This window comes from Balaenoptera ricei, chromosome 11, assembly GCF_028023285.1.
Source record: "Balaenoptera ricei isolate mBalRic1 chromosome 11, mBalRic1.hap2, whole genome shotgun sequence".
NCBI classification, from domain to species: Eukaryota; Metazoa; Chordata; class Mammalia; order Artiodactyla; family Balaenopteridae; genus Balaenoptera; species Balaenoptera ricei.
This window is the reverse complement of record NC_082649.1, coordinates 30477653-30504979: the sequence shown is the minus strand read 5'-3', so window position 1 is coordinate 30504979 and position 27327 is coordinate 30477653. Positions and strand designations below refer to the sequence as shown.

Sequence of the window (27327 nt, the reverse complement as noted above, 5' to 3'; positions counted from 1 at the left end):
TGTGGATTTAAGAATCTGTCTATGGGGCTTCCCTGGTGGCACAGTGGTTAAGAAAACGCCTGCCAATGCAGGGGACAAGGGTTCGAGCCCTGGTCCGGGAAGATCCCACATGCCGCGGAGCAACTCGGCCCATGAGCCACAATGACTGAGCCTGCGCTCTAGAGCCCGCGAGCCACAACTACTGAGCCCATGTGCCACAACTACTGAAGCCCGCGTGCCTAGCGCCCGTGCTCCACAACAAGAGAAGCCACCGCAATGAGAAGCCCGCGCACCGCAACGAAGAGTAGCCCCCACTCGCCGCAACCAGAGAGAGCCCGCACACAGCAACGAAGACCCAACGCAGCCAAAAAATAAAAATTAAAAAAAAAAAAATTAAAAAAAAAGAATCTGTCTATGGGGGACTTCCCTGGTGGTCCAATGGTTAAGACTTCGCCTCCCAGTGCAGGGGGTGAGGGTTTGATCCCTGTTCGGAGAGCTAAGATCCACATGTCTCGTGGCCAAAAAACCAAAACAGAAAACAGAAGGAATATTGTAACAAATTCAATAAAGACTTTAAAATTCGTCCAAATCAAAAAAAAAAAAAAAAAAACTTAAAAAGAAACTTAAAAAAAAAGAGTCTGTCTATGAAGGAGATTAAAAAAGACAGAGAGAGAAACAGGCCTAGGCAAGCTGCTCCTAGTCTTGGAAATAACAGAAAGGAGGCAGGAAAGTTGGTGACACAGGCCTGAGGCTGCAGGGAGGTCTCATGGGTCTCTAGAGAAGATGACGAGGAAAAAGAAGAAAATGGATGTCAGGTGTAGTGAGGGCTGAAGAGGAGACGGGCGGGGAGGGGTGCAGCCAAAGGGCGGGGTGAAGACGGAGAAGTCATACTGGCATGAAGTCAGCGGGCCTGGGCTCCAGGAGAACAGGAAGGGGAGTCACAGGAGGGAATGGACAAAGAAGATGACAATAATAGCTCTTCTATGACTACGACTCAAGCCCCAAATCAGGAATACTTGTCATTCTCCTGGGAGGCTGGTTTGCTTTCATCTTGACCAGGGTCTCGTGGTCTGCCGTCTGCGTTCAGGAACGGGGCTCTGGGAGCTGCCTTTCCTGTCTTGCTCGCCCTGAGCTCGTTTTATGACCCGCCTTGTTTTTCTTTCTCGCCTCCTTCTAGGGTATGTTGCTTTGCAGAGCTTTACATGTTCCTGTGAGTGGCTATAAAGCCGTTCTGGGACAAGTGGAGTATACATTTTAAAATTAGAAAGAAAGCCCCCAAGACCGACACATACAGAGGCGGAAATAAGAGAGAAAGCCAGACTTGAGGGGGGATGAGATGAGGGAATTTCGAGGGAGCGTTGAAAGACCAAAATCATCCAAATTGGGAAAAACACCACTTAGCACAGAAATAGGTGGTACAGGCAGCCTGTGTCAGATGTGTGAAAAAGGAATATGCAAATGTAGGAAGGAAAAGCCACGAGGCCGCATATGATCTGTGGATTAGATACAAACAGAGGGGTTTGGGACTTTTTAGACCTCTTAGCAGGGGAAGAGAGCCCCGTGGACATGGGCTTGTGCAAAGGATAAAGGAACGGTGATGGAAAATGAGGGAAAGTACATGAGAATGAGACACAAGCCAAAAATGAGATGGTCCCGTGGGCAGGGATATTAACTATATCTAGGGACACGTGATAGGGCTGGAGGAATTAAAAAAGGACTTTAAAAATAGCGAATAAGAATAGAGAACTAAAAACACACATGAGATCCATTTGTTAACTGCCTGGACCCTGCAGTATGTACAAAAAGCGAAATAAAACAGTAGGATGGATAGCACTGAAGCAGAAGGAAAAAGAGAGGTTGGGGGAAGAGAAAGTAAAATATAGTATTTATGCCCGGATTCGAATAAATAGCTAAAATGAGTCTCTTGAAAGCCTAGGGGTTTGGCAGAGGTTATTAAGAGTCTGTTCAAACAGCAGCTTGAGGGTAAAAAAATGCAAAATACAAGATGGATATTCAGAGAGAAAAGCCCAGGTCCTCTTGCAAGATGACAGAGAAGAGTGGGAGTGACAAGGTAAAGTAGGGTGTCAAAGAAACCCCTCGAGGGAAGGGATACACCCGAGAAGCCAAACTGACATCCCAGCGGGCAGAGCGCTGAGCAAGTTGTGGGGTTGGGAAGCAAGGGGAGCCGGAACTGCTGAGTCTGGGGGCTGCTGCCCGGTCTTGGGTCGCCTGGGGTCTGTGTGCCATGGTGGCATCTCTGAGGAAGGTGAACGGAGAAGTGCCAGGATGGGTACTCGCAGAGAGAGAGGGAGGACATTAGAGATGGGGCCACCAGCATGGCTGAAAGTGGCCTCTGCCAGGCAGAGGCAGGATGCAGGATGCAGGATGAAGGGCAGAGCTGAGCACGGCTAACTCCAAGCTTGTTACCGGACACACCAAAGGTGGGACGGATGACGCTCGAGCCCTCCCCCACATCCTTCTGCTTCAGAACTCTATAAACCTTCAAGACTCAACAAATGACAAAACCTTTCCCTGCAAGATTGAAACACGAATGTGCGGGGCCCAGAGCAGGAACTCCTGCAGCCAAATCTAAATGCAGGGCTGCTCTCTCCCGTCTCCAAGACGCCCTTCCTCGGGCCATGTGGTTTCTTGGTCTCTCGCTGCACCTCCGAGTTCCAAGCGAGAAGGGCCTGTGCTCCTGGTCAGCCTGACTCTCCTGTTGAGTAGGGTCTGAGTTATGGGCTGATGCAGATGAGAGGAGCAGTCGGAGAAGGATGCCTGAGGACAAGTCCAGAAAGCTGAACACAAAAGGCAAAGTCTCCCATGACCTGGGAAGTGTCTTACATCATAGATCGATCTTTTTCGTAAAGGTTTTCTTCCTCGTCTTCACGATGCCCCCAACCCCTTCCTCACTTGCTAGTCCTTCTTAATCTTCCTCCCTGGCTCCGCTCCCTCAGATCCTTCTGATTCCACAGATGTGGGTGATCCTTGGGTGCCGTCCCTAGAGCTCTTCTTCTCACTCGCGAACTCCCTCGGGTATCAAAAATCCACAGATACTCAAGTCCCTTTTATAAAGTGGCACAGGACAGTCAGCCCTCTGAATCTGCAGATTCCGCATCCATGGACCAAGGGAGCAACTGTGTACTTTGCAGAGGAGGAAAATGCACCAAGAAAATGGGAAACAAAATTAAACACGTAGAAAAGAGACTAAATGAGTGGGAGATTTGGAAGTGCTGGTTAGGGGTCAGAAAGTAAGAGCTGAAGCAGCAGTTTCTGATGCCAATATTCGTGTTTGTCTCATTTTTGCTCTAGTAATAATCAAAGTTAACATTGAAAGAGCATTTATGATGTGTCAGGCAGTGTGCTAAAGGATTTACATGCATTAACTTATAAATAAATGACTCTGCATGACAAATCTTTGAGATGCTATTAATGGCCTTATTTGTCAGGTTGATGAAATTGAAAGCATTATTAAGTATGTTTTACAGATGCAGAAACGGAGGCTCAGAGAGAAGAAGTCTCTCAGGCAAAGTGGTACAGCTATAAGTGGCAGATCTGGGATTCAAACCCAGGTCAGGAACTGCATGTTTGTATGTTTCACGGTCCCCTGTCGATGGTTAGTTTATCGAAGACAATGATGTTGTCTCATTTGTCTAGGCAACTCCAGAATACAGCCCGGTGCCTGGCACACAAGAAACACCCTTTAAACATTAGCTCAGACTTGGATCCACTTCGTGTAATCTGTGTTTGTTGAATGAATAAATGAATGACTGAATGTACTAACTAACGGACAGCTCCCTTGGGTGCTAGCTGTGGATGGCTCCTCCAGGATGGGGTCTTGAGTTCCAGTAGCTGGGGTCTTTTTTGAGGATTTGTGAACAACAGGGGAATTTTGAATGGTGGTTTCTGTATCCACCGTGGGAGTGGAGAATTGATCCATCATGTAGAGCCAGGTCACAGTGTGGGGTGTTTCCACGCTTTGTTGTTGAAAGGGCAGAAAAGGACCAAGAAGACAGTCAGTGTGTTGGGGGGCTGGGTGGAGGGTGCTGGGGTATTATGTGGAGGGAGGGCTCTGCTCAAGAGAAAAAAAAAAAATTGAAAACACAGAAGGGACAGTCTGAAGAAAGGACGTTGGAAAAACAAACGCAGAGCTGAAGATGCAGAAGGCTGTCAGGGGAAGCCTGGGGGCTGATGTTGATGCCGTTGTAGAGACCTGTGAGTACAGAGCTCGGACAAAGCAGAGACAGGGTGTGGACGGTCTCACGGGCCGGCGGCTGGGTGGGGTGGGGCCACGGTGCCAGCTCTCAAAGCCCAGCGCGAGAGGAATGCTGTTCTCCGTGCAAGGACGGGCCCACCGGGGCTCCGGGTGCTGGCTGGCTGAGCCTAAGAACTTGCGGAGCCAGCTGACCAGCTGAGCATGACTGAGGGTGTGGGCTTGGGGAAGAAAAGCGAAGGGGGCGGGAGGGGGAGCTATAGTCACACTGAAGGAAGAACTTGGTGTCTTGTTAAAAGGCGGGAGAGAACAGCACAGAGGACCGTGATCTGGGGGACAGGCAACTGGGGACAAGAGAAACACTGGCACGTTGAAATGTGCAAATGAGTTTTAGGGGAGAAGGAGTCACAAGCGCAAAACCCATCACAGAGAAAAACAGGGGGAAACAGAAGAAGCGGAAACGATGAAAATTGCAGAGTGTTCAGTTTATGAGAGACTGATACATGATGTTCAGTGGTTGCTTTGGCTTTGGGGGCAGGAGAACCGTAAATACGGCTCATATGTAAATACCACGCACAACCTGAGAAGTCTGGAAGGCTCGGCTAAGACAATCTTTCTGCTGGCGCTTCAGTGACTATGAAGGAAGATATTTGCGGCTGAAAGGACCCTGGATGTGGAATCTGAAAACTGGAGTTGAGAGCCAGCTTAGCCCCTGGGGGCGAGGACAAGCCACTGTCGTCCCATTGCTTCTGTGTCTGCAGCAGGGCAAGGGCAGGGGTTGCCTTTCACACGATCGATGGCTGTGAGGGCTGCATTAGCCACCTAGGGCTGCCACCACAAAGGACCACAAACCGGGTGGCTTAAAACAACAGAAATCTCTCCTCTCCCAGTTCTGGAGACCAGAAATCCAAATCAAGGCGTCACAGGGCTACGTACCCTCCCAAGGCTCTGGGGGGATGCTTCCTTGCCTCTTTCAGCTTCTGGTGGCCCCAAGCGGTCCTTGGCTTGTGGCTGCAGCACTGTAATCCCTGCTCTGTCTTCACATGCCCCCACCCGCATCTCTGTGTGTCCGCTTTTTTCTTCTAAGGACACCAGTCATTGGATTTAGGGAGCACACTAAACCAGTATCATCTCATCTCGAGACTGTTACCTAATGACATCTGCAAAGACTCTATTTCCAAACAAGGTCACACTCTGAGGTCCCAGGTGGATACAGACTCAACACACCACAGGCTGCAAACAGCAATGAAGCAAAAGCACTGAGTAAATTTAAAAGATTTCCCTCATGCTTCTCCTTCTTCTTGTCCCTAAAAGGCCACTCTCCCTGTAGTGCCTCTTCATGGACCTCTAATGACTGCCTTGCCCACAGGATAAAATCCAGTCCCCCAGCTGGCACTGCAGACTCCAGATGCTTCTCCTGGTCTCTGTCACTGGAGTTTTCTCATCCTCCCCACGTCTTCTATCCTATGTTCCCAGCCAACTGACTCTCCCTGGATCTTTACCACCCAGTTGAAACCGCTTCAGGAAATTTTCTCAAATGACCCAAAGGTGAATCCTTCCTACTCTTGAACCCCTTTGGCAGATACTCTTTCCTCCTCTCATAGGGCAGCTATTCAGCTCTTCAGACTCCCTTTGATGAAGCCACCATTTACCTTTTGTCTTGTTATTTTTGTGAACTTAAGCTTTTTCTTCTGTACCAGTCAGGCCTTGAAGACTGGGTGTCTTTTTCTAGTTCTTTTTCTAGAATCTAGTTCTGTGCCTGGCACAATCCAGGTCCACAGCAGCTGTTACTGAATCATTTACTTCCCACCACACCACTGTTCCTGCCAAAAGTTCATCCTGGCTGCCTTTCCTGGTCACTTTGGTCCAAAGAGATGCCTTTCTCTTCTGAGCTCCTGGAGCAGTTAGCTCCAAAGTGGTCCAAACAAATGGACCACCTTGTTTCAGGATCCATTGTGTGTTCATCTGATAGACATTCAGTTCCTTGTTCATTCATGAAGACTTAAGAAGTGCCGTTCAACCAATCACCATTCATTCACTCACTCACTCACGAAGTTTTCGTGATGCCCTTGCTCTGCCTGGCTCAGCACTGGCCTCCATCCTCCTACTTGAAGGGCAAGCAAACTTCCTCATCCCTCTTCCTTCTCCTCACAGGTACTAACACTGTTCTGAAGTTACACATGCTCAGTGTGACAGTTCTATTCAAATTGCTTCAGCTCATGCTTAAAGGACCAAGTCAAATGAGGGACTATAAGTGCAGCTTAAATGAGGAGCTCAAACCCCTCTGAGAGGCACCACAAGAGAATCAAGTCTGAGTTCTATGGCCAATGCTAGAAATTAAGGGCCGGGCAGAGGATGAGCCAGGCTTGGAGAAGAGGCTTTCCAGCACCTTCTGCACATGCCGTGGGGCGGGGGGCGGGGAATGCAGAGGGCCGGACTCTGCCTTGAGCATGTACCACCATGGTGACTGCCCTGTCCCACCATAGGCTCTGGTCAACCCCCTGAGAAGTCTTTCAGGGACCAGAAGGAAGCTACAATGTGCGGTTCCAAACAGGACTTCCTGTGAGCGCAGCAGGGTCATGAACTGGGGACAAACAGACAGTAGTGCGGCCGAGGCAGGACCCTGTGTGCAGTGTATCATGATGTGCACTAAGGCAAGCTCAGAACACAACTGCATCCCTCTTCCAATTCCACAATAAGGCTCACTGGCCGTTTCTCCTGCACTGGCCAGAAAGCAAGATCTACTACCCACTCTCCTGCATCAAGGGGGCCTCAGGGTGAGTGAATAAAAGCATTGATTCCAGGTGCTTCTCTGGCCTGAGTGTCTGAAGATGCCCTGGGCAGGGGACAGTGCCACCAGGGGCTCTGGGTAGAAGGGAACCACTTACCAGCGTTGCTCTGCTGCTTTGTGTTTTTGATGTAGGCGGAGAACTTGGAGAAGATGTCGATGCCCGCTGTGTTGGATTCCCGGTGCTTCGCAGCCAGTCTGGGGTACCTGGAATGCAAGATCAATGTTCTAGGGTCAGTGAGAACTCGGAGGTCCTTTAAGGGAGAGCCCCTTCCCATCACCTCACGATGACAACACTCTTGTTTCTAGCAGGATCTACAAATCTTTTGGGGTTTTTCCAACCCATCCTCTAGGGAGGGTGGGCACTTGCATCTCTAGTTCAATGATAGAGGAAACTAGAGTCCAGTGAGGTGTGGAGAACTGCCTAGGAACGCAGTCTGTGGGCAGAGAACCAGAGCACCACTCAGAGGGTCCAGGGTGTATTCTCTTCCTGGGACCACCAACAATGATGCAGCAATGCCCAGGCCTTAGTCAAAATTCTGAATGAGTTCGTCTCTGCATCAGGTGGGGTCCCAGACTTTTCCCCAACCCATGTTAAAATAACTATCCACTGCCAGGCCTGCGATTATAATCCTAGCTGCATGGAGCTAATTCTGGGGGCAAGGAGGTGCTAGGCACCTTGGCACTGAGGCCTCGAAATCATCTCTTGAAAGGAATGCTACCCATGGTCCTCTTCTGAAATATTCTTCTTATTTGTGTGCAGGAATAAGATGCAGAAACTACCAGGCTACGTCAGTGGGATGAGCATTTACAATTGTTTTCTTTCCAGGCGTGGAGATATATTTGCAATGACCCAGTGCCTCTCCCTCACATATTCTTTCATTTTGAAGCCAGAAGAATATAAGAGGCAAACTGGGGTTAGGGATCTTTCCTACTGGCCTTGAGACCAAACGAGGCAAACTTGCTTTGACCCCACTGGCACCATCAAAACAAGCCATTCTAATTTTCAAAAAATATTATTTCACAAACATTTTGCATGGATGGCCAGGCAAGGGTGGGAGGAGACGGGGGACAATTGCTTGGCCATCATTATCACCAAGTATGTGGACCTTTGTGATCTCTGGGTGAATAGTGTGGGCTGCGAACTATTTGGCTACTTTATGTTTAAAATGCAAAATCCTTTTTTTTTTTTTTTTTTGGTTTAATGTTTTAAATAACTTGAACCAAAATGCCTGTAACAAGTATTTGTGTTCTTTCATTTTTTGGCTTCTCCACTGACCATTAGCTAGGACCGCCCACTCTTGGGCCACATTAGGTGGCTGTTAAATTTCAGATACCGCCATTGGACGAGTCCACGGAAAGTCACTGGGTCCAGCCCTCTGCCAAGAGTCAGATACGGAGGCATTATCGTCCTCATTTTATGGGGAAGCAACTGGAGACCAGAGAGGTTAAATGGCTATTTGAGGGCTCATGGGTAATAAATAGTGGAGGGGCCCTGAGAACCCAGTTTTGGGGCGCTGAAGCAGTGATCCTCTCACGCCATCACATCACTTCTCCAATATCAGCAAAAGCTAGCTTGTACTGTGTCCACTACGTGCCAGACACTGCTCTAACCCCTTCGCAGTTTCATCATTTACTCCTCACAATTTCATTGACACTGTCATTAGCCTCATTTCCCACAGAAGACAAACGAGACACAGAGAAGCTAAGCAATTCGTCTAAGTTCACATGGCCAGGTGGCAGACCCAGGAGCCCAACCCAGGCAGTTTCACTCTGGAAGCCCAGATCTTAAGTTCCGTGTCTTGTGGCCTCTCACCGACTCTGCTGTTTACCCTCCAAGCTCCCAAACACCCCCTGGAGCTGGGCTGAGCACCACGGAGGAACTCCCCTAAACCACCAGGAGGGGGCGCTCTGCACAGGTTCTGCACACTTAGTTCCCTGAATACCCTGGGAATCATCAGTTCATCTACTTTGACTTGGGGTACAAAGCAATTGTTCCTGCAGGATGCTAGATTAATCTTCCAAGACAAGGGAATTTAGGATCATCCATCTCTATTTTGGCTTTCTCACATAGAATCAGGCATGCTTTTAAAATGAAATGCAGTGGTTGAGAATCTGCCTGCCAATGCAGGGGACATGGGTTCGAGCCCTGGTCTGGGAAGATCCCACATGCCGCAGAGCAGCTGGGCCCGTGAGCCACAATTACTGAGCCTGCGCGTCTGGAGCCTGTGCTCCACAACAAGAGAGGCCGCGATAGTGAGAGGCCTGTGCACCGCAATGAAGACTGGCCCCCGCTTGCCACATCTAGAGAAAGCCCTCGCACAGAAACAAAGACCCAACACAGCCAAAAATAAATAAATACATAAATATACTCCAAATTAAAAAAAAAAAACTATTTTAATATATACCAAGTGCTCCTTGTTTTTGCTTGATAAGGTAATAATGTAAAGAGAGAAGGGCCTAGATAATGCATTTTTCCTTTGGGTTTGTTGGGGTTTTTTTAATTTATGCCATCATTTGGTCAGACTTCCACTAATCTGACCATTTCTTCATGGCCAGTGTGGGCCAAACATGATTGGGTGGTAGCAAATCCAAGACAGGCAAAAAAGGGCCATGTGTTCAGGGAGACCATGTGAGTGCCGTCCTGTTTTCTAAGCATTATGATTCATTGAGATTTGACTTTATAGCATAATGTCCCACTTGAAGACTGTCCTTGTGGGAAGTGTATCTTCAAATATTAATCTTACAGAGTTTGGTAACTAGATTTGGGGCAGCTACTGTACAGGATGTTAAGTGCTGTTATTTTACCTCCATATTTACACTGCATTTTAAATATGCAAATAAGTGGGTTCCAGGGTACATTTTGTTTCTCTAAAAGGCTAACAAATAGTGCTTCATTTATAGAAACATCTTTGAAATAAAATTGTGATGTCATCTGGTGACAATCAAAGAGATGGGCAATTTCTCTCACTCAGGGGTGAGCAAATGATGGCCTATGGGCCAAATACAGCTCAACATTTGTTTATGTACCTCCCGTGAGCTAAGAATACTTTGTATACTTTTAAATAATTGAAAAAAATCAAAAGAAGTATATTATTTTGTGACATGTGAAAATAATATGAAATTCAAATTTCAGCATTCTCAAATAAAACACAGCCACATCCATTTACTTACATGTTGTCTATGGCTGCTTTTACTCTACTAAGACTATATGGCCACAAAGTCAAAAATGCTCCCTGGCTCTTTCCAGGAAAGTTGGCCAACCCCTGCTCTCAATAATGAAAATTTCTCCCCACTCTGTTTTTAAGATATCTTATTTCAAATGCATTCATTTTAGATATGCACTTAAGCTTCATTCTGGGACGTAAAACAGTTGGCCACTCATCAGAACAATTTTTTTTTTTGTAAATAGTAGCAAAAAAAATAAGATATGATTGCAGATGGAAATGCTCTGATTGGCTTAGAGTCCCAAAAGACGTCTCACTGACTAACCATAGGCCACCACGCCCCTGAACAAAAGGACTCCATGCAACTAAACCAACATGCAGTAAGCACCTACCAGGGGCCAAGCCCTGTCCCTGGCATTGGGGATACACTGGAGAAAAAGAGAAACAGTCATCTTGTCTTCATGGGGTGACCTCTGCTGATTCCAGGGGCTCTTCTGGCAGCCTGAGTGTTGACCCTCCGTTTTCAAATAAGCTGAAAAGTGGAAGGACGCCCCTCTCTCCCTCCTCTGTTATTCCTTCCTCCTCACCTCACCAAACCCTCACTGGAGAAGCAGATTAATGCTTCTGACTTTTCTGCTCCTGAACTGTGTGCTTGCCTTGCCTTGTCCCTGCTACTTAAACAAATGATCCTTGGAGGTGGATGGGGTCTGGCTTATTCATAAAAAAGACAACCACTGGGATCTGTGGATTTAAGACCTAAGCTCACCAATTGTTTTTATGATTACACCCGGGAGACGGTCACAAAAGAGGCACTGACCGCTCTAGCTCTTCAAGCTGCCACATAATGAGCTCTGACTCTATGTCAGACACTAGGTTAAGCAGTATCATCTTCAATAATAGTCCCTCGAGATCAACATGACGGTCATCAGTTTATAGATGTGAGAATTAAAGATCAGAGACGGAATGAGTAATTTATCTGCAGCAGAGACCACACATGCTCATTAAATATCCATGTGCCTCTCTGCATTTCCCAGCTCCTCCCTCTCAGATAGGTTGGGGTCACATGACTGGATTCTGACCAATAGTATGGGAAGAGAAGTGATGTAACCACTCATAACCCTGGGCTTTAAAAATATTTTGCATGCTCCTTCTCCTCCCTCTTTCCCTGCTGAAGGAGTCTTGGAAGAAATGTATTTCAAAAGCTACAGAATGGAAGAGGGCCACACTACCCACTCAGACTCTGCATGAGTGAGAAATAAACCTGTATTCTGTTAAGCTACTGAGATTTTGTGGTCAATTTGTTACTTCAGTGTAGCACAACCTGGTGGTTCAGGTTAGAACCCAAGGCATTCTGACTCCAAAGCCCATACAGTAAGTCCCCTACATACGAAGCTTCAAGCTGCAAACTTTCAAAGATGCAAACGTGCATTCGCATGTCCAATCACGTAAGTTAGTTCACATGTCTGGCATACACTGTCACGTGCATGCATCCTCTACAAGTGGTTGTGCTTTTGTGTACTTTACTGTACAGTACTGTAGAGAGTACAGTAGTACAGTATCTTTATTTCAAGCCCCGGATGTCTGGAAGCAAGCGGAAAAGCAGCAGTGATGTAGCTGGTACCGCTAAGAAGCACCAGCTGTTGTATTGTACTACTGTACTTTTCAAGGTACTGTACTGTAAGATTAAAAATGTTTTCTTTATTTTTTGTGTTTGTTTGTTCTTTATGTATTATTTGTGTGAAAAGTATTATAAACCTATTACAGAACGGTACTATATAGCCGATTGTGTTAGTTGGGTACCTAGGCTAACTTTGTTGGACTTATGAACAAATTGGACTTAGGAACAGGCTCTCAGGACAGAACTCATCCCTATGTAGGGGACTTACTGTACTTTCAGCCACAATGCCATCCTGTCCTTGGTACTGAGGCTGCTTCTCCACCTCCCAGAGGATCAGAAGAAACTTTGTGATTTTTACTATCGTGAGATATCCATAAACATTTCTTAAAATAATGAATTCAAAGTGTCTTCCAATTCTGGTATGGCTCTGAACACTGTTAATACTCACGTGATAGTTGACTGACTAAATGACAAGACATGTAACTAGACTCTATCCGTTCACTCCCCTGAATTTTTATCACTGTTTATTTCAAACCGCAACCAGCTCTGGGAAAGCACTTTGAAAAATTCGTGGAATCATAGACCTTCTGCTGAAAGGCATCTTAGAGACTATGTAGTTTCAGAGATGAGGGAATGGGGAGGGTCTGAGAGGGCGTGACGCTTGGCCAAGTTCATACAACAAGCACTGTGTAGAAAGGTGGCCGGACTTTGGTCTCCTGACTCTCACTTCTGGATCCCATTAACTCAGGCCATTCCACAGGACGAGGATGAAAGGTAAAGGCAGCATGTCAACAATAATCCCGACGCTTCCCTGTGGAGCATTAACTGGGTCAGTCTAAGGAGAAGGATGGAAGTTCGTCTCATTTGGAAACTTCTTGAGATTTCCTAGATTCCTCACTTTGACACCAAATGCTTTGTGGAACCAAATGTGATCTTTTAAAAAGATTGCTGGAGTGTTTGTATGTGGGTTTCTTCCTTTAAAAAATAAAGCTAAGAGGAAAAAGGCTCCCACAATTTCTTGGCTCTCTGGCAGCTTTTACAAACAGCAGTGTGATGAGAAACACATGCTGACCAGCGTTTGTGGAACAGAAACGGGGGTTTTGCTGCCCCCTAGAGGACCAGAAGGCCAGGCTGCCCTCCTCCTGGGGCCTCTGGACATGGGCCACCTGACCGACCTCCCAGCTAGAGTTGGTGGGAAGCCAGCCGAGGTGGGTGGCTTTGCTGTGGGCAGAAGAGCCTTTGCAGGGCTGAAGCACAGGTTTGCTGACATTTCCTGGGAGGTAATTATGGCACCTGCCCCAGTCTGATCCATACAAAGGCATCTAAAGGACACTCCTGGGGGCTCTGCAATGGTTGATGGTCTCATCACTAGGGGCCCACCTTGGTGCCCTTCTGGAGTTGTGCATTTTAAGAGTTTTGAGGTTCTGCTACCGGGGCGTGGCGGACCGTAGGGTCACTGACAGGTCAGGAATGCACTTAGTAAAACCTCCTACACACACTGCAGTCCAGAGGGACCTGGACCAGATGAAGCAGAGCTCAGGACAGGTGGAGAGAGAAGTGATGAGGCAGCGTCTATGTCCTGCACAGCTTAGCCTGATTCGGATCATGGAAATGTTCCAGAATCTGATGACGGCCCTCCTCTGGAAGAATCTACCTGTACACATGGGCATACAATTCCGGCGGGGGCAGGGGGTCTCATGGGCCCCCTTGGTCCTGTTGGGGATGTAGATTAGAGAGCCCTGAGTTAGAGAAACAGCCCCCCAAAGGCACTGCTGGACGGGGATTGAGGGAGCCTGGCTAAGAAGGCCGTGAAGGGTCATCCTTTCACAGGGGAGGGAATGGAGGCCGAGAGCAAGAAAGGGACTGGTTTGAGGGGTCACAGTGCATCACTGGCAGATCCAGGAGTGGACCCCAGGCCTCCAGGCCCAGCCCAGCCCAACCCTGCACGCCTCCACCCACCAGGCTGGCTATCTATCCTCCGCATTGTTTCAGTTTCCAATTCCCTACTGGCCTTGATGGAAGCAAGGACTCCTGCGTGCGTGCGGGTATTACTTCTAGAAGGGAAAATGTTAACTTCATCGTGGACTTTCCCCTCTGGATCTCCCAGGCAAAGTCCAAACCCTATTTAGTTATTGAAAACAGCATTCATTTTCTGTTGTTGGATTTCAAACCAGAGCCAGCAATGAGGTTAAGTCCCAAGGGAGGAAGACGGAGCCTGAGCCCCCTGGGGGTCTTTTCAGCAAAGTGGCTGGCCTGGTGTTACGGGTGGGGCTGCCCAGCTGATTTAATCAATGCATTTATTTTAAAGTCTATGGGACTTGAGGCAATTTTCCACACTCAGTATGGAGATAAACTGTCCTAATGTTTAGGATGACTGAGAATACATTTTTAGGAAGAATGTATAAATGGTTGAGGCTTAATTAGATCACCACTGGGAGTTCTGATTTAACAGTGATTTGCTAGATGTGTGACCTGGGGCAAGTTCCTTAACCTCTTCAATCCTCAGTTTCCCCAGCTATCAAATTAGGGTAATGATAGCACCTACATTTAAGGGCCCACTAAGTGAGGGCTATATAAATATCAATTAAAAAATAAAACTTCTGGGCTTCCCTGGTGGCGCAGTGGTTGAGAATCTGCCTGACAATGCAGGGGACACAGGTTCGATCCCTGGTCTGGGAAGATCCCACATGCCGTGGAGCAACTAAGCCCATGCGCCACAATTACTGAGCCTGTGCTCTAGAGCCAGCAAGCCACAACTACTGAGGCTGCATGACACAACTACTGAAGCCCACATGCCTAGAGCCCATGCTCTGCAACAAGAGAAGCCACCACAAAGAGAAGCCCACTCACCGCAGCGAAGACCCAACGCAGCCAAAAATAAATAAATAAAATAAATAAATTTTAAAAAATAAAAAAAATAAAACTTTAAAATAAATGCAAGATGGTCATTTTTATAGTCAATCCCACTTATTTTACCTACTAAGTATGTCCTAAAGTCCTTCCTACCCCTCTCCCCCCATTTCACTGTCACTGCCTTAGCCCAGGCCTCCAGTCTGTCTTACCCGGAATGTCACCAGTTGGCTCCTCCTAGTTGATTTCTAGGAGCTTTCCCTCCTCTGCCCTCCCCATCTTCCCGCATCCCCCAAAGTAAGCCTGAAAACTGATTCTCCAACACTTTTGCTTAAAGCTTTTCAGTGACTATCCTACAGGATAAAGTCCGTGCACACCTTACTCTATATGTAATATTATTGTTCCAGTTTTTTTTAAAAAGGTGATTGTTTGAATCCCTGATTTCAGTAGAGTACAATGAACAAGTCTAGTTTCCAGCAGCTTTTAGAATTCACCTCTCTTCTCTTCACTCCTTTTTCCCATCAGGAGCAGCTTATCTACCAGACAAGAACCCTCTGGTCTCTCCTCTCCCTGAGCTTGTTTTCAGAAGAGGAACTGCTTTCAGTCCGTGTTTTTCATGTTTAATTATGGGCTCTGACCTGACAGAGTCAGATTTATGACTCTTATTCATACCTTGGTGTGGTTTTAAGTCATGGGATTACCTCTCTCCTGGCTGACTTTTCACTTCGTCAGCCTTTCAGCTCTCGTTCAGCAATGAGGGAGCCTTTGCTTTCACTCAGGCAGAGGGACCTGGCGTTAAGGGGCATCAGCTCTTGGGGTTGGACTTTGTGAAGCAGGTTTGAGACTGGCATCCCTTTGGGGGTGGGGAGGGCCATGTGGGACTCTCTCTTTGCAAGGAGGGTCCTGGGCTCTGGATTGATGAGGCTCCTTTGGAAATCTCCCCCAAGATCTAGAAAAGCACAAGGACCCCCTCCCTGTCATTAGCTCCAGAAACAAGCAGCTCATTACTTTTCGGGGGTCAAAGTCTCCTCCAGGAACTCCTCGATCTTATTGACGTCCGTCTTCACGTCCCCGTTGAAGGTCAGGAAGGGCGGATGGGTGCCAGGGGCGAGGTTGTGCAGGTCGGCTGGCTTTCTGCGGAGAGAGCAAGGTTCAGGGGGTGGCTTATACCGGGACGCTTCACGGACAGGGAAGCCCAGGGTGCACTGTCCACTAGATGCCTGTCAGCAAAAACAGGCCCGGTGTGGGGTGTAGGGCAGAGGAGGTTGGAGAGATTCTGGAAGGATGTGGTGTGACACAGGATATCCGACCAGTGGAATTCAATGAGAGAGGAGCAAGTCGGGATGGACTTTGAAACAGCAGTGTGATCACAGGTGAATATCTAAGCTAAAACCAAGCTTCCGATACCCAGGGGGGAAGTTGGGCTTTGCTTTCAAAAGGTCCTTCACCCATTAGCTTTACAAAAATGCGCGAGGCAGAATCCCAAACTTTAAATATTCATGAATTCAGTTACGCTTTTACACTAAGAATGATCTTCTCTGTTCTTTAAGGTTTGCGCAATGGGAAGGAAGTGACCTTGTGTTTGACATGGGGCCCTATTCACGTCCAAGGGTGAGCTTCTGGGCTCCCCACAGCCGGTCAGAATAGAGGTGCAGAGATGGAGCAAAGCGAGGGGAAGAAGGGCTGGCGGATGGATGGAGGGAAGTGGGCAGGGCGAAGGCTGCACAGAGGACAGAGGGAGGAAGAGGAGAAATAACGATGGAAGCTTCCCCGGGCAGGGCTGGAACACCAGCGTCACCCCAAACGCTCCCTCTGAGAATGCCACACTCCTTGTGGGAGGCAAGCGTGGAAAACATTAGATGGAGGAACCGAAAAGGAGTAAACAACGGGGAAAAGGAGTCTGTAATGAAACACATTCCTGGCGTAATCAGCTTGGGAGGGGAAGAGAAGAATTTCAATTAAGGTGCCCCTCCCACGTCCTTGCCCAACACGCGCGCACTCTCCAGCTGCCTTCTGTGGCACTTGGAACTCCTCAGACAATTGACACTGAAAGCATTTCTAAAATCTAATTTCCTTAGTCCCTGTGTTTACTTTGTGAGTGTTCTTCCTTTCAGACATTCTTTACCTCCTCCTCCTGTTTTTGAAAGCTCACCTAAGGCAGCAGCAATGCTTGGGTTCTCAGCAGGGAGGGAAAATCTATACTGATTTTATTTTTCAGCAATGACTTCTCTGTGGCTTAAAGATTCAGAAATTATTAAGGATGATTTTTTTTTTTTTCTAGGACTCAAGAGAACAATGGCCTCTGGAGTCTGGCATCCTTGGGAAGTACTGCCCTGACCGCTGTAGCCCAGCTGACGTTGCCAATGGACACTGGTCAGGGGTGGCCCCCTCTCTTTGTTGACCCTCTTCAGTAGTTATGAAATTATGTAATTAGAACTTAATTACATATTGCCAAGTCTAACTTACAGATTATTTAATGTATATCAGTTCTCCTTCCCTGCCTGGATTGCCAGCTCCATGAGGGCAGGACAATGCTAAGAAGAGCCAACATGTGTGGTACTCTTGCTAGAAGCCAGCACAACACAATGCAAGTGGTCCATGGCCTGCCTCATCAGATCCTCACAATAACTCTAGAAACAAGGCATAACTTTTTTTTTAAGAATATGCATTTTAAATTTATTATTTATTTATTTATTTTATTTATTTTTGGCTGTGTTGGGTCTTCGTTTCTGTGCGAGGGCTTTCTCTAGGTGTGGCAAGCGGGGGCCACTCTTCATCATGGTGCACGGGCCTCTCACTATCGCGGCCTCTCTTGTTGCGGAGCACAGGCTCCAGACGCACAGGCTCAGTCATTGTGGCTCACGGGCCCAGTTGCTCCGCGGCATGTGGGATCTTCCCAGACCAGGGCACGAACCCGTGTCCCCTGCATTAGCAGGGAGATTCTCAACCACTGCGCCACCAGGGAAGCCCAAGGCATAACTTTTATCCCCATTGTACAGGTAAGGCAACAGGCTCAGAAAAGAGAAGGTTCAAGGTCACTCCACCAATACACGGTGGTGCCAGGATAAGAAATTAGTTTTATTAGGAATTGCTACACTTCACTGTATCATACATTTTAAAAATTCCTTGATTCATATACATATATATATTAATTTTTTTTCCAGTAAGAAATTCTCCTTATCTATAAAACTGGAGTCGTGATACTTGCCTGGCCCACTTCAAAGGGTGTTGGCAGGATCAGATGTGACAACAGCTAGGAAAGAGCCTTGTAAGGACCTAAGGAATGCTGGGGTGGTTCCCTCTCCCATTCTGATCCCCAGCCAAATACGAGTCTACTTTCACAGATGATACTCCAAAGACCTCCTATTCTCCACTGAAGGAAGCCAATCTTTCCAACTGTATGCAAGTCTGCTCTCTGTAGTTGTCACAGACAATATCTGCATTTCGTGTGTGTTTTCATTCATTTGACAGAAATTAGTCAGGGCCCCGAATGAATGAATTGGCTGCTATGGCAGATACAAAGAAACTTAAAACATGATCTCGACTTGCCCTTGAGGAATTGAAGGTCTGATGCAAATGACAAAACAAATTTCATAACTGATGTGTCCTGAAGAGCGTGGCATTTGAACCAAGAAGATCGGGTTTTTAGTGGCAGCCCCTCCAATTCCAGGTGGGCACCTTGGACAAGTCATTTAAATGCGTCTGTCTTGGTTTCCTCATATAGGACGAAGAAATAAGATCTCCTTCACAGGGTTACACTTTATGTGATTTTTTTATGGGAAAGCACGTGCTAGTTGTAAAGCATCGGGATTGTAGATATCGTAAATTGGTGAGATGCAAAATGGACCATAGATGCTGGGTGAGTCTGGAGGGAGGCTGAGTGATAGATTTGCCTGAGAGTGGTAGGGTGGGAGGGGGAAGCTTCCCAGGGGAGGGGGTTGCTTCTGGGGGCTGGGCACCACCTCTCCATTCAGGAAAAACAGAGAGCCTCTGTGAGACGGAGGAAGCATCCCAGGCAACGGCTGGAGGCCAGACGGACAAGGGCAGCAGAAGGTGGTCCAGCCTGCCAGAGGCAGATAGGTCCTGGGAGACAATGTTGGGAAGAACCAAGGCAAAGACAAAGGAGGGCTGCAGATGCCTTTATGCTGCAGGCAATGGGAAATGTCAGGAGGTTTTCTGAGTAAGGAGAGCCACATGATTAAAGGATTATTTTAGGAAGAATATCCTTATGAAAATATAAAGGATGGATCAGAGAGAGACAGAGAGAAACCAGAAGGATGAAGACCAGTTTGAAGAACAGAGAAACAGTCCAGCTGCCAGTGGTGGGACCCACACCACGTGTGGGCTTTGGGAATGGACAAGGGAGCCTGGAAGTAAGAGACAGCACGGTGAGAGAATGCCCTGGGCTTGGCGACTGACGGACAATGTGGGTGGCGAGGGAAGGGAGCTGGAAACGTTTCAGTGCCTAGAAAAATGGAAGAACAAAGGAATTCAGGAGGGGACCCCAATTCAAAGGGAAAATGAAGGTACAATTTTTGACACACAGATTTTAAAGTGATAACAGAAAATGCAAGTGGAAATATCTAGAAGAGAGCAGGGTTCTGGGTATGGAATAATTGACATAAAGGTGACAGGGAGAGTATGCTAAGCTCACTGGGGGAAAGCTGTGGCAGGTGATAAATACCCAGGGAGTGAGCCTGAGCCAGTCCGCATTTACAGGACAGGCGGAGGAGAGGAAAGAGAAGAAAGATGGAAACAGTGCGGCTTGTGATGGTGAACAATGCCCGTATTTTTAACGGCCATTAAAACTGCACTTTAAAAGCAGAACACTAGTAACTCTCCATCCCAGTCGCTAATGCAGAGCTCTCACACTAAGGAGTTCTAAAGATGGGGAACATACTGGGAGAAACGGTCTGGATCCCAACTCCTTGGAAACTCAACCTCTCACACCTGAAGTCCGGCTGGGGTCCCCTAGGTTGGGGGCACTAGTACGACCAGAATGGCTCACTCCCAGATTTTTAGATGCCGTGCCCATCTCTGTGCCAGACACTCTCAGTCGAGATACCCATTGTCCATTCCCTCCTTCTTCCTTGCTGATTGGGACTTGCTCTGTTCCAAGGGTGTTGCTGGCTTTTGCAGCCTCCCTTGTAACTAGGGGTCTGGCCAACAAGGTGCAAGCAGGAGGCTGCTGGGAGCCTCGAGGTTTTCGCCCTCCCTCATGGAAGAGCCTCTCTTCCTGCAGAGAAACATATCGCTCATGAATGCAGCATCCTTTACCTTTTCAGATCCACAGTGGTGACATTGAACACAACTCCTTTCAGCCAGAGGATCATGAAGAGGCGCTGAGAGAAGGGACAGTTGCCGATGCTTTCCCCATCGATTCCAGCCTAGAAAGAAGAGCACCAGAGTCCTGAGTTAGCTTGTGCACATTAGCAAGAAGGAATATAGGATTATAACAGCCAGAGCCCAGTCTGAGCAGAACCGAAAGTCCATGCCCCAGCCTTACTTTAAAGTTGCCCTCTAAGATTTATCCTTGTCTTCCTAATGTTTATGCAAGGTGACACCTGGCACAGGGTGAGGGCTCAATAAACACGTGCAGAGGGCTTCCCTGGTGACGCAGTGGTTAAGAATCCGCCTGCCAATGCAGGGGACACGGGTTCGATCGCTGGTCCTGGAAGATCCCACATGCCGCGGAGCAACTAAGCCCGTGCGCCACAACTACTGAGCCCGCGTGTCTGCCTAGAGCCCGTGCTCCGCAACAAGAGAAGCTACGACAATGAGAAGCCTGCTCACCGCAATGAAGAGTAGCCCCCGCTCGCCGCAACTAGAGAAAGCCCTCGCACAGCAACGAAGACCCAACACAGCCAAAAATAAAAACAAATAAATAAATTTATAAAAAACAAAACAAACAAACAAAAAAAAACACGTGCGGAACTGAATGTGAGTTTCCAGCGTGGTGATTATGGAGAGTCATAACTTTCTGAAACCATTGAACTCTTGCATCTCAGGGTAAAAAGAGACCTTCAGCATCACATAGTCTTAACACAAATGATATCGGACCAACTTCTCTACTCCCGAGTAATCATTTCATCTATGCTTGAATATCTCCACTCACTGGCAATGTGTATCTCTCAAATCAGTCCATTCTGAGGACAGTTCTAACTATTTCTAACCAGTTCAAACCAAAGAAATGCTTTTCTTTAGTTATACCTCACCAAAGTATGTTCCTCTGTAGTTTATCTTCTACCCTTTGGTCCTTGCTCCATGAAGATGTCATGAGTACAGGTCCTCAGATTTTGACCCTATCTCTTTCTATCTTGTCAGCAGGCTCAAGACTTTAATCAATGTCCCACTTAGTTCTGACTACTACTTGACCTAGTGTCAATAAACCATTCATTTGTTAAATTATCCTTTTGCTCAACGAATACATATTGACCATGTACAAGGCACTGGAAGAAATTACAACAGGGGATTCAAAACTGTATTTAATCGGGAGCTTATGGCCTCCTGTGGGGTGGGCTGGAGGATGAGATGGGAACACATAGAAAACCATGACAGATAGCATTATTGAGGACCTCCACACTTCTGCTCCCCACATTTCTCCTTCTCAGTACCTTCCTCAAAACAGCAGATTTTTTTTTTTTTTTTCTGAAAGGCAGGTCTATCTTTACCTCTGAGTAGGCTGCAGAGATGTGAATTTTATAAAGAATACACTTTCAGCAAACATATGAACAAAAAGTTTGGGGAGCTGATCTCTGTGTAATTTTTTTCCAGTGAGTGGTTTATTGGCCCCAAAATGGTACGTGGAGGGAGAAATCACCCACTCATTCTAGTTTGCTGTTGGCTCCCCTGGAAACCGTGGTGGCATCAGGACCAGGCTCCACTAACAGGGAGGGTTCAAAGAGGGAAGGCCCCCCAGCCTTGCTTGCAAAGCTGTCAGCAATCCAACCAACATCCTGGAATGGGGGCTTACTAAGATTTCGTTTTCTTTTTTTTGAAAGAGAAGGAGAAAAAAACTACCCTCCAAGCTCAGCACATTAGTTTTCCCCTCGAGATTTGTTTGCTGTGGGGTTCGGGTGGGAAGGCAGGTTTGTGTCTTTATTTCTACCTGGTCCATCGCTCCCAGCAGAGGCTCAGGTTTATAATGGAAAACTGGCGCCTTTGATGGTATTGCTTGTAGGTAATTGCTATGAAATTACAGTTATTTTACCTCTCTCTTAACTCCACCCAGAACCCCATCCTGATTCAGTTCTCACTTTCCTTAGTGCTGGAGACAGACCCACCCTGAGTGTTTCAGACACCACGGCTAGGTTATAGAAAATCAGAAAGGTGGAGGGCAACAGGGTGGGCGCCACCCCTGCTCACAAGGCTAAAGTTACTGATAAAGCCACACTCAGACAGGCGACTATGAATTTAATAATAGCTCGTTGCAAAACTTGAGTTGATGACATCAGTTCCCTAAGACTTTCTTTCCCAAGAAGCACTCATCAGACAGGTTCCTGGTCCTTTAAGACATCCTGACAAAGGAACTTTTCCCCAGGGCCGGTTATGGTGTAAGTGACAAGTGGAGAATTAAAAAAAAAAAAAAAACAAAAGTCACGGTCCACACACTCTCATCTGTTTTACCTCCGGGGGTGGAGGCTGGAGTGGAGGTGGTCATAAGGGGATTGATGGAGGTACTACTGAATTATTGGAATTCTTATTAGCTGGACCCAAAATTCATACAATAATGTTAATAATACCAACGAATGTCTATATAGTCAGGCACTGTTCGAAGTGCTTTACGTATATTATTAACGCATTTATTCCTCATGCGAAACCTGTGTAGTGAGATAGTGTCACCATTTTACAGGTGTGGAAGCTGAGGGGAAATTACAGAGAGGGGAAATCACTGGTCTGAGGGTCCCTGGAATGAACCCAAGCGATCTGGCTCCAAATTCTGAGCTCTTAACTGCCATACTCAGACTCCACCCTGAGGACCCAGCCCAGATGGGTAGCACTTTCACCCAAGTTCACAGAGCAGGAGGCGCGGGTGCCGGATATGCGTGATGCATCCCAGCCTTCAGTCCACGTGCCACAGCACTGCGGGCTGCTGGTTGTCACAGCTCCCCACATTTCCACTATTGTCTTATATTATGATTCTAGACCTAGTAGACAAAAATTGCCGAAAGACCAAGAGAAATAATATGCGAGGATTTTATGATTTACCCTTACTGTCTTTGTATCTCTCTTGAAGCCTCCCCTTCCCTGCCCTTTTCTTGTGCTAGGAACACTTAACATGAGATCTACCCTCTTAAAAAATGTTTCGGTGCACAATGCAGTATTGTTGACTGTAGGTCCAGTGCTGTAAGCAGCTCACTTTGCTCAAATGAAACTGTATTCCCGTTATTAGCAACTCCCCACTCCCCCCTCCCCTTGCCCCTGGCAACCACCTTTCCACTCTTTGATTCTATGACTTTGGCTATTTTAGTTACTTCATATAACTGGAATCATGCAGTATTTGTTTTTCTGTGATCAACTTAATTCATTCACCATAATGTCCTCGAGATTCACCCATGTTGTTGCATATTTTAGAATTTCCTTCTTTTTTAAGGCTGTGTAGTATTCCACTGTGTGTGTATACCACAGTTTCTTTATCCATTCATCTGTCAAAGGACATTCAGGCTGTTTTCATATCTTGGCTATTTAAATAGTGCTACAATGAACACAGGGGTGCTAAGATCTCTTCCAGATTCCAATTTCAATTGTTTTAGCTAACTACCTGGAAGTTGGATTGCTGGATCATATGGTAGTTCTATTTTTTATTTTTTGAGGACCCTCCAGACTGTTTTCCATAGTGGATGCACCACTTTGTATTTTCACCAACAGTATGCAAGGGTTCTAATTTCTCCACATCCTCACCAAGACTTGTTGTCATTTGTTTTTTCCAGAATAGCTACCTTGACAGGGGGCGAGGTGAGATCTCATCACGGTTTTGATTTGCATTTCTCTCATGATTAGTGACGTTGAGAATTTTTTCATATACCTGTTGGCCATTTGTATGTCTTCTTTGGAGAAACATCTATTCAACTCCTTAGCCATTTTTCAATTGGGTTATTAGGGTTTTTTTTTTTTCACTATTGAGTTGTTTAGTCTCCTCTTTTCTTCCTTCACAACTCACCAGTTGCCCATGGAAACCATCTGCTAAACTCATGGGTTAAATGCGGTGAGCTTGTGGCAACCACTTAAAACATTAACCAAAAACTTGGTGGGGCTCAGTGGGACCCCTAGGCCCTGAAAAGTATGAGGGAAAATCCAGATGGGCTGTGGTCCAAAGAGGCTCTGAGCAATGTGGGCTGGGGACAGGCAAAAACATGGTGTACTGGGTTGAATAATGTTCCCCCCAAATTCATGTCCACACAGAACCTGTGTGCATGACCTTATTTGGAAACAGAATCTTCACAGATGAAATCAAGTAAAGATGAGGTCACGCTGGATTTGGGTGGGCCCTAAACACAACTGGTGTCCTTATAAGAAGAAGGAAATTTGGACACAGACATAAAGGAGAAGGTCATATGAAGAGAGATTGGAGTGATCTGTCTGCAAACCAGGGAACACTAAGGATGGCCGGCAGACCCCAGAGGCTAGAGGAGACAAAGAAGGGGTCTTCTCTAGAGATTTCAGAAAGAGCCTGGCCCTCAGGACAACTTGATTTCGAACTTCCAGCCTCCAGAACTGTGAGAATACATTTCTGTTGTTACAAGCAACCCAGTTTATGGTCATTTATTTTGGCAGCACTGGGAAACGAAAGCAAACAGTAGGGTCAAAGGAGAATGGTGTACAGCTACTGGCAAACTTCCCAAGTTCACAGTCCTGCTTTGCCATGGGCCTCGCGTGCACACAACTGCCAGCCAGCTATGACCCCAAAGTACTGTCTGTTCCCTAGATATAGTAAATTTATTTACTATTAAGCATATATACTATACTATACCTTGTTATACTATAGAGTATTATATACTATATTATTTAAGTTGTAATAAAACATAAAATATTATACACTGTATAATATTACATACGATAATAGTAATAGCATGATGTAATTATATAGGTTGTATGATTATACTTTATATGTTGTATGCCAGCTAAGTCATATTATATGTTCTAAAATATTGCCGTCCACATAGTCTCTCCCCCATATGGTGAGCTTGGCTATCCCCAAAACACGACCATGTTTTATTCACGTTACCTTCAGCAGCAACAAGCACAGGTACCTGAAACTGAGTTGATATTCAGTGCCTGTTAGAACGGATACATGTTGAGGGGAGGGTGATATTGCTCCACTTTTGTGGCTTGAGTATCCCAAAATTTTGATGTTGGCCCTCTGAAGAGCATCCTGAGAAGAAAGCTTGGGTTGTAGAAGACATTATATAGCAGGAGGTCACGGTTCTCGACCCACCTCTGCCTGTAATTCACCGTGTGACCCTGAGTCTCAGTCTTTGCACTTACAACTTCCCTCAGTGTTGTGAATTCAAGTGCCTAATGAAATTAAGCAGTTTAAGACAGCAGTTCTCAAACTCTTTGGTCTCAGAATCCTTTTATGCCTTTTATGATTGCTGAGAATCCCAAAGAGCTTTTGTTCATGTGGGTTATAGCTATCGATATTTACTGTATTATAATTAAAGCTAAAAAATATTTCAAATATTTGTTTACTCATTCATTAAAATATAATACTAATAATAAACACATTACATGTTAACATAAATAACGTTTTAATTAAAGAAACCATATATTTAAAAAAAGAAATTTAGTAAGTAGAGTGGAATTGTTATATTTTTACAAAATCTTTTAAGTATGACTTAACAGAAGTTGGCTTCTGCATTCAGTCTTTTGCTACTTGGTTGAAGTATATGAAGAAAATCTGGCCTTACCCAGATACGTAGTTGGAAAAGGGAGGAGTAATTTAATAGCCTTTTCAGATAATTGTGGGTATTTTTCTTTTATACCACACCTAAACTCAACAAGTGGTAGTTTCTTAAAGGTTAGTTGATAGGTGGAATTTGAAACCCTATCAATGAAATTCTTCTGTTCCACTAAAACCCATTCATCTATCTCACACTTTGAATGGGTCTTTCACCCATGAATGATTTTGTCACATCACAAATTCATCTTTTGGAAAATAGCATTTCATGGAGTTAAACAGATCTTCCAAATGGTGATACATCTCTTTATACAGTAGCAAAATATCTCCTTCAGTAATATCACCACCAAGCTCATCAGAAAAGTTTAAGCAAAAAGAGGCTGTCAAGATCCTGGTGGCAAATACCTGTTTTCCAATATTCTCATTTTCTCTTGAAAGCTTGTCTTTTATCATTGGCAATGAATACTGTCAGCTGTTAGTCTTGAAATGACAAGCTCATTTCCTTGATTTCCCAGGAAATGTCTGGCAAATAAATACCAAGTAGTAAAAACCATAGTTTTTCTGCTGGTTGTCTTTCAGGCAAAAACCGTTCCGCGAGAGAAACTTCTGGTCACAGCTCAATCGCACAAGTGCTTCTCCTGAGACAACCATTGTGCTTGGCAATGAGGCCAAACAGCTGGATGTGCATTTCCCGTTTCATCTGCCAGAATGTTTAAAAGACATGTACTTGTGAGTTGAGATTTAATTACATTAGATAATTTTTACTGCTTCATCAAGATCATTCACAAACGAGACTGGCTTTTTTTTTTTTTTTCTGTCCATGCATGACTCCTCCGTTATACCACTGCCTCTATTTGCCCTAAAATGCCACAAAATAGCAACCCCAGGGAGAAATGATGACTTTGAAAATAGTTGTGACCTCTCAGCACCCCCCCCAAAGGATCTCATGGACCCAGGAGTCCATGAACAACGTTTGAGACCTGTTGGGATAAGATACCCCATGAACAGACCAGGTACATAGAGCTTCCTCTCCAGACAACAGAGTGAAGTTGATAATTGCCCCCAAATCATTTGAGGGCACCAAGGTCCAGAAGAGGGAAGAATTATTCAGAAAGGATCCAAAAAGGAATAGCAGAATGGGGAGAGATGACATCTAAGCTTGACAGATGTCGTGTCCCTTATCAATTTATTGTTTCCCAGCTCTGAAGGCACCCTTCAATAAATGCTGGGTGAGAAAGAGTGGCAATTCCTTTCGGCATTTCTAAAGTGAGCACGGAGGTAGGATTTCCCAGAAGAGAGGACTGGAGGGACCCTGCAGGAAGAAGGGGCTCTTCTGCTGCCTCTGGCATGGGCTGCGGGTCAGCAGTGAGCCGGGCCCCGCCCCAGCCCAGAATGTGATCCCTCCGGCTCCCTGCAGCCTCATCCTGCTGCTAGCCCTCTGGACACAGAAGGCAAAGCCTCCACGTAGCCTGCGTTAAGTCTGCCTGCGGCCAGGGTGTCCACACAGATCTGCCACTTACTCTGCAAGCCCCGTGTGGCCTGAAGCCCCCCTGTTCCCGCCGGCCCCTGGACCCCACTGCACACCTATGCCCCCATCGCTGACCGTCTGCGCCCCTCCTGAACTCCGGAGGGTGGCTATTGCTTGCCCAGCGACTCCAAACCAGCTCTGGCCTTGCCAGACCAGTGAACGCCTATGCTTTCTACTGGGCTGACCACACTTCTCCTGTGAGAGTTGAAACCCTTCTAAGTTTGTCATCCCTTGGCTATTCTCCTTCAACTCTAGGGTACCATGTAGTGTCCTTATATGTAATGGGT

The 27327-nt window shown here is 46.4% G+C and overlaps 1 protein-coding gene across 2 annotated transcripts in view; it reads right to left on the bottom strand.

The window, feature by feature from the left end:
• Positions 1-27327, bottom strand: part of LOC132374641 (chloride intracellular channel protein 5) — a 113444-nt gene that overhangs the window by 37600 nt on the left and 48517 nt on the right. For both annotated transcript variants that reach the window (XM_059938575.1, XM_059938577.1), the window contains exons 2-4: positions 19893-20002; positions 15624-15749; positions 7081-7187 (exon numbers count right to left, since the gene is read on the bottom strand). In XM_059938575.1, the coding sequence (XP_059794558.1) occupies positions 7081-7187; positions 15624-15749; positions 19893-20002 (343 nt within the window). The remainder of the gene's footprint in view (positions 1-7080; positions 7188-15623; positions 15750-19892; positions 20003-27327) is intronic.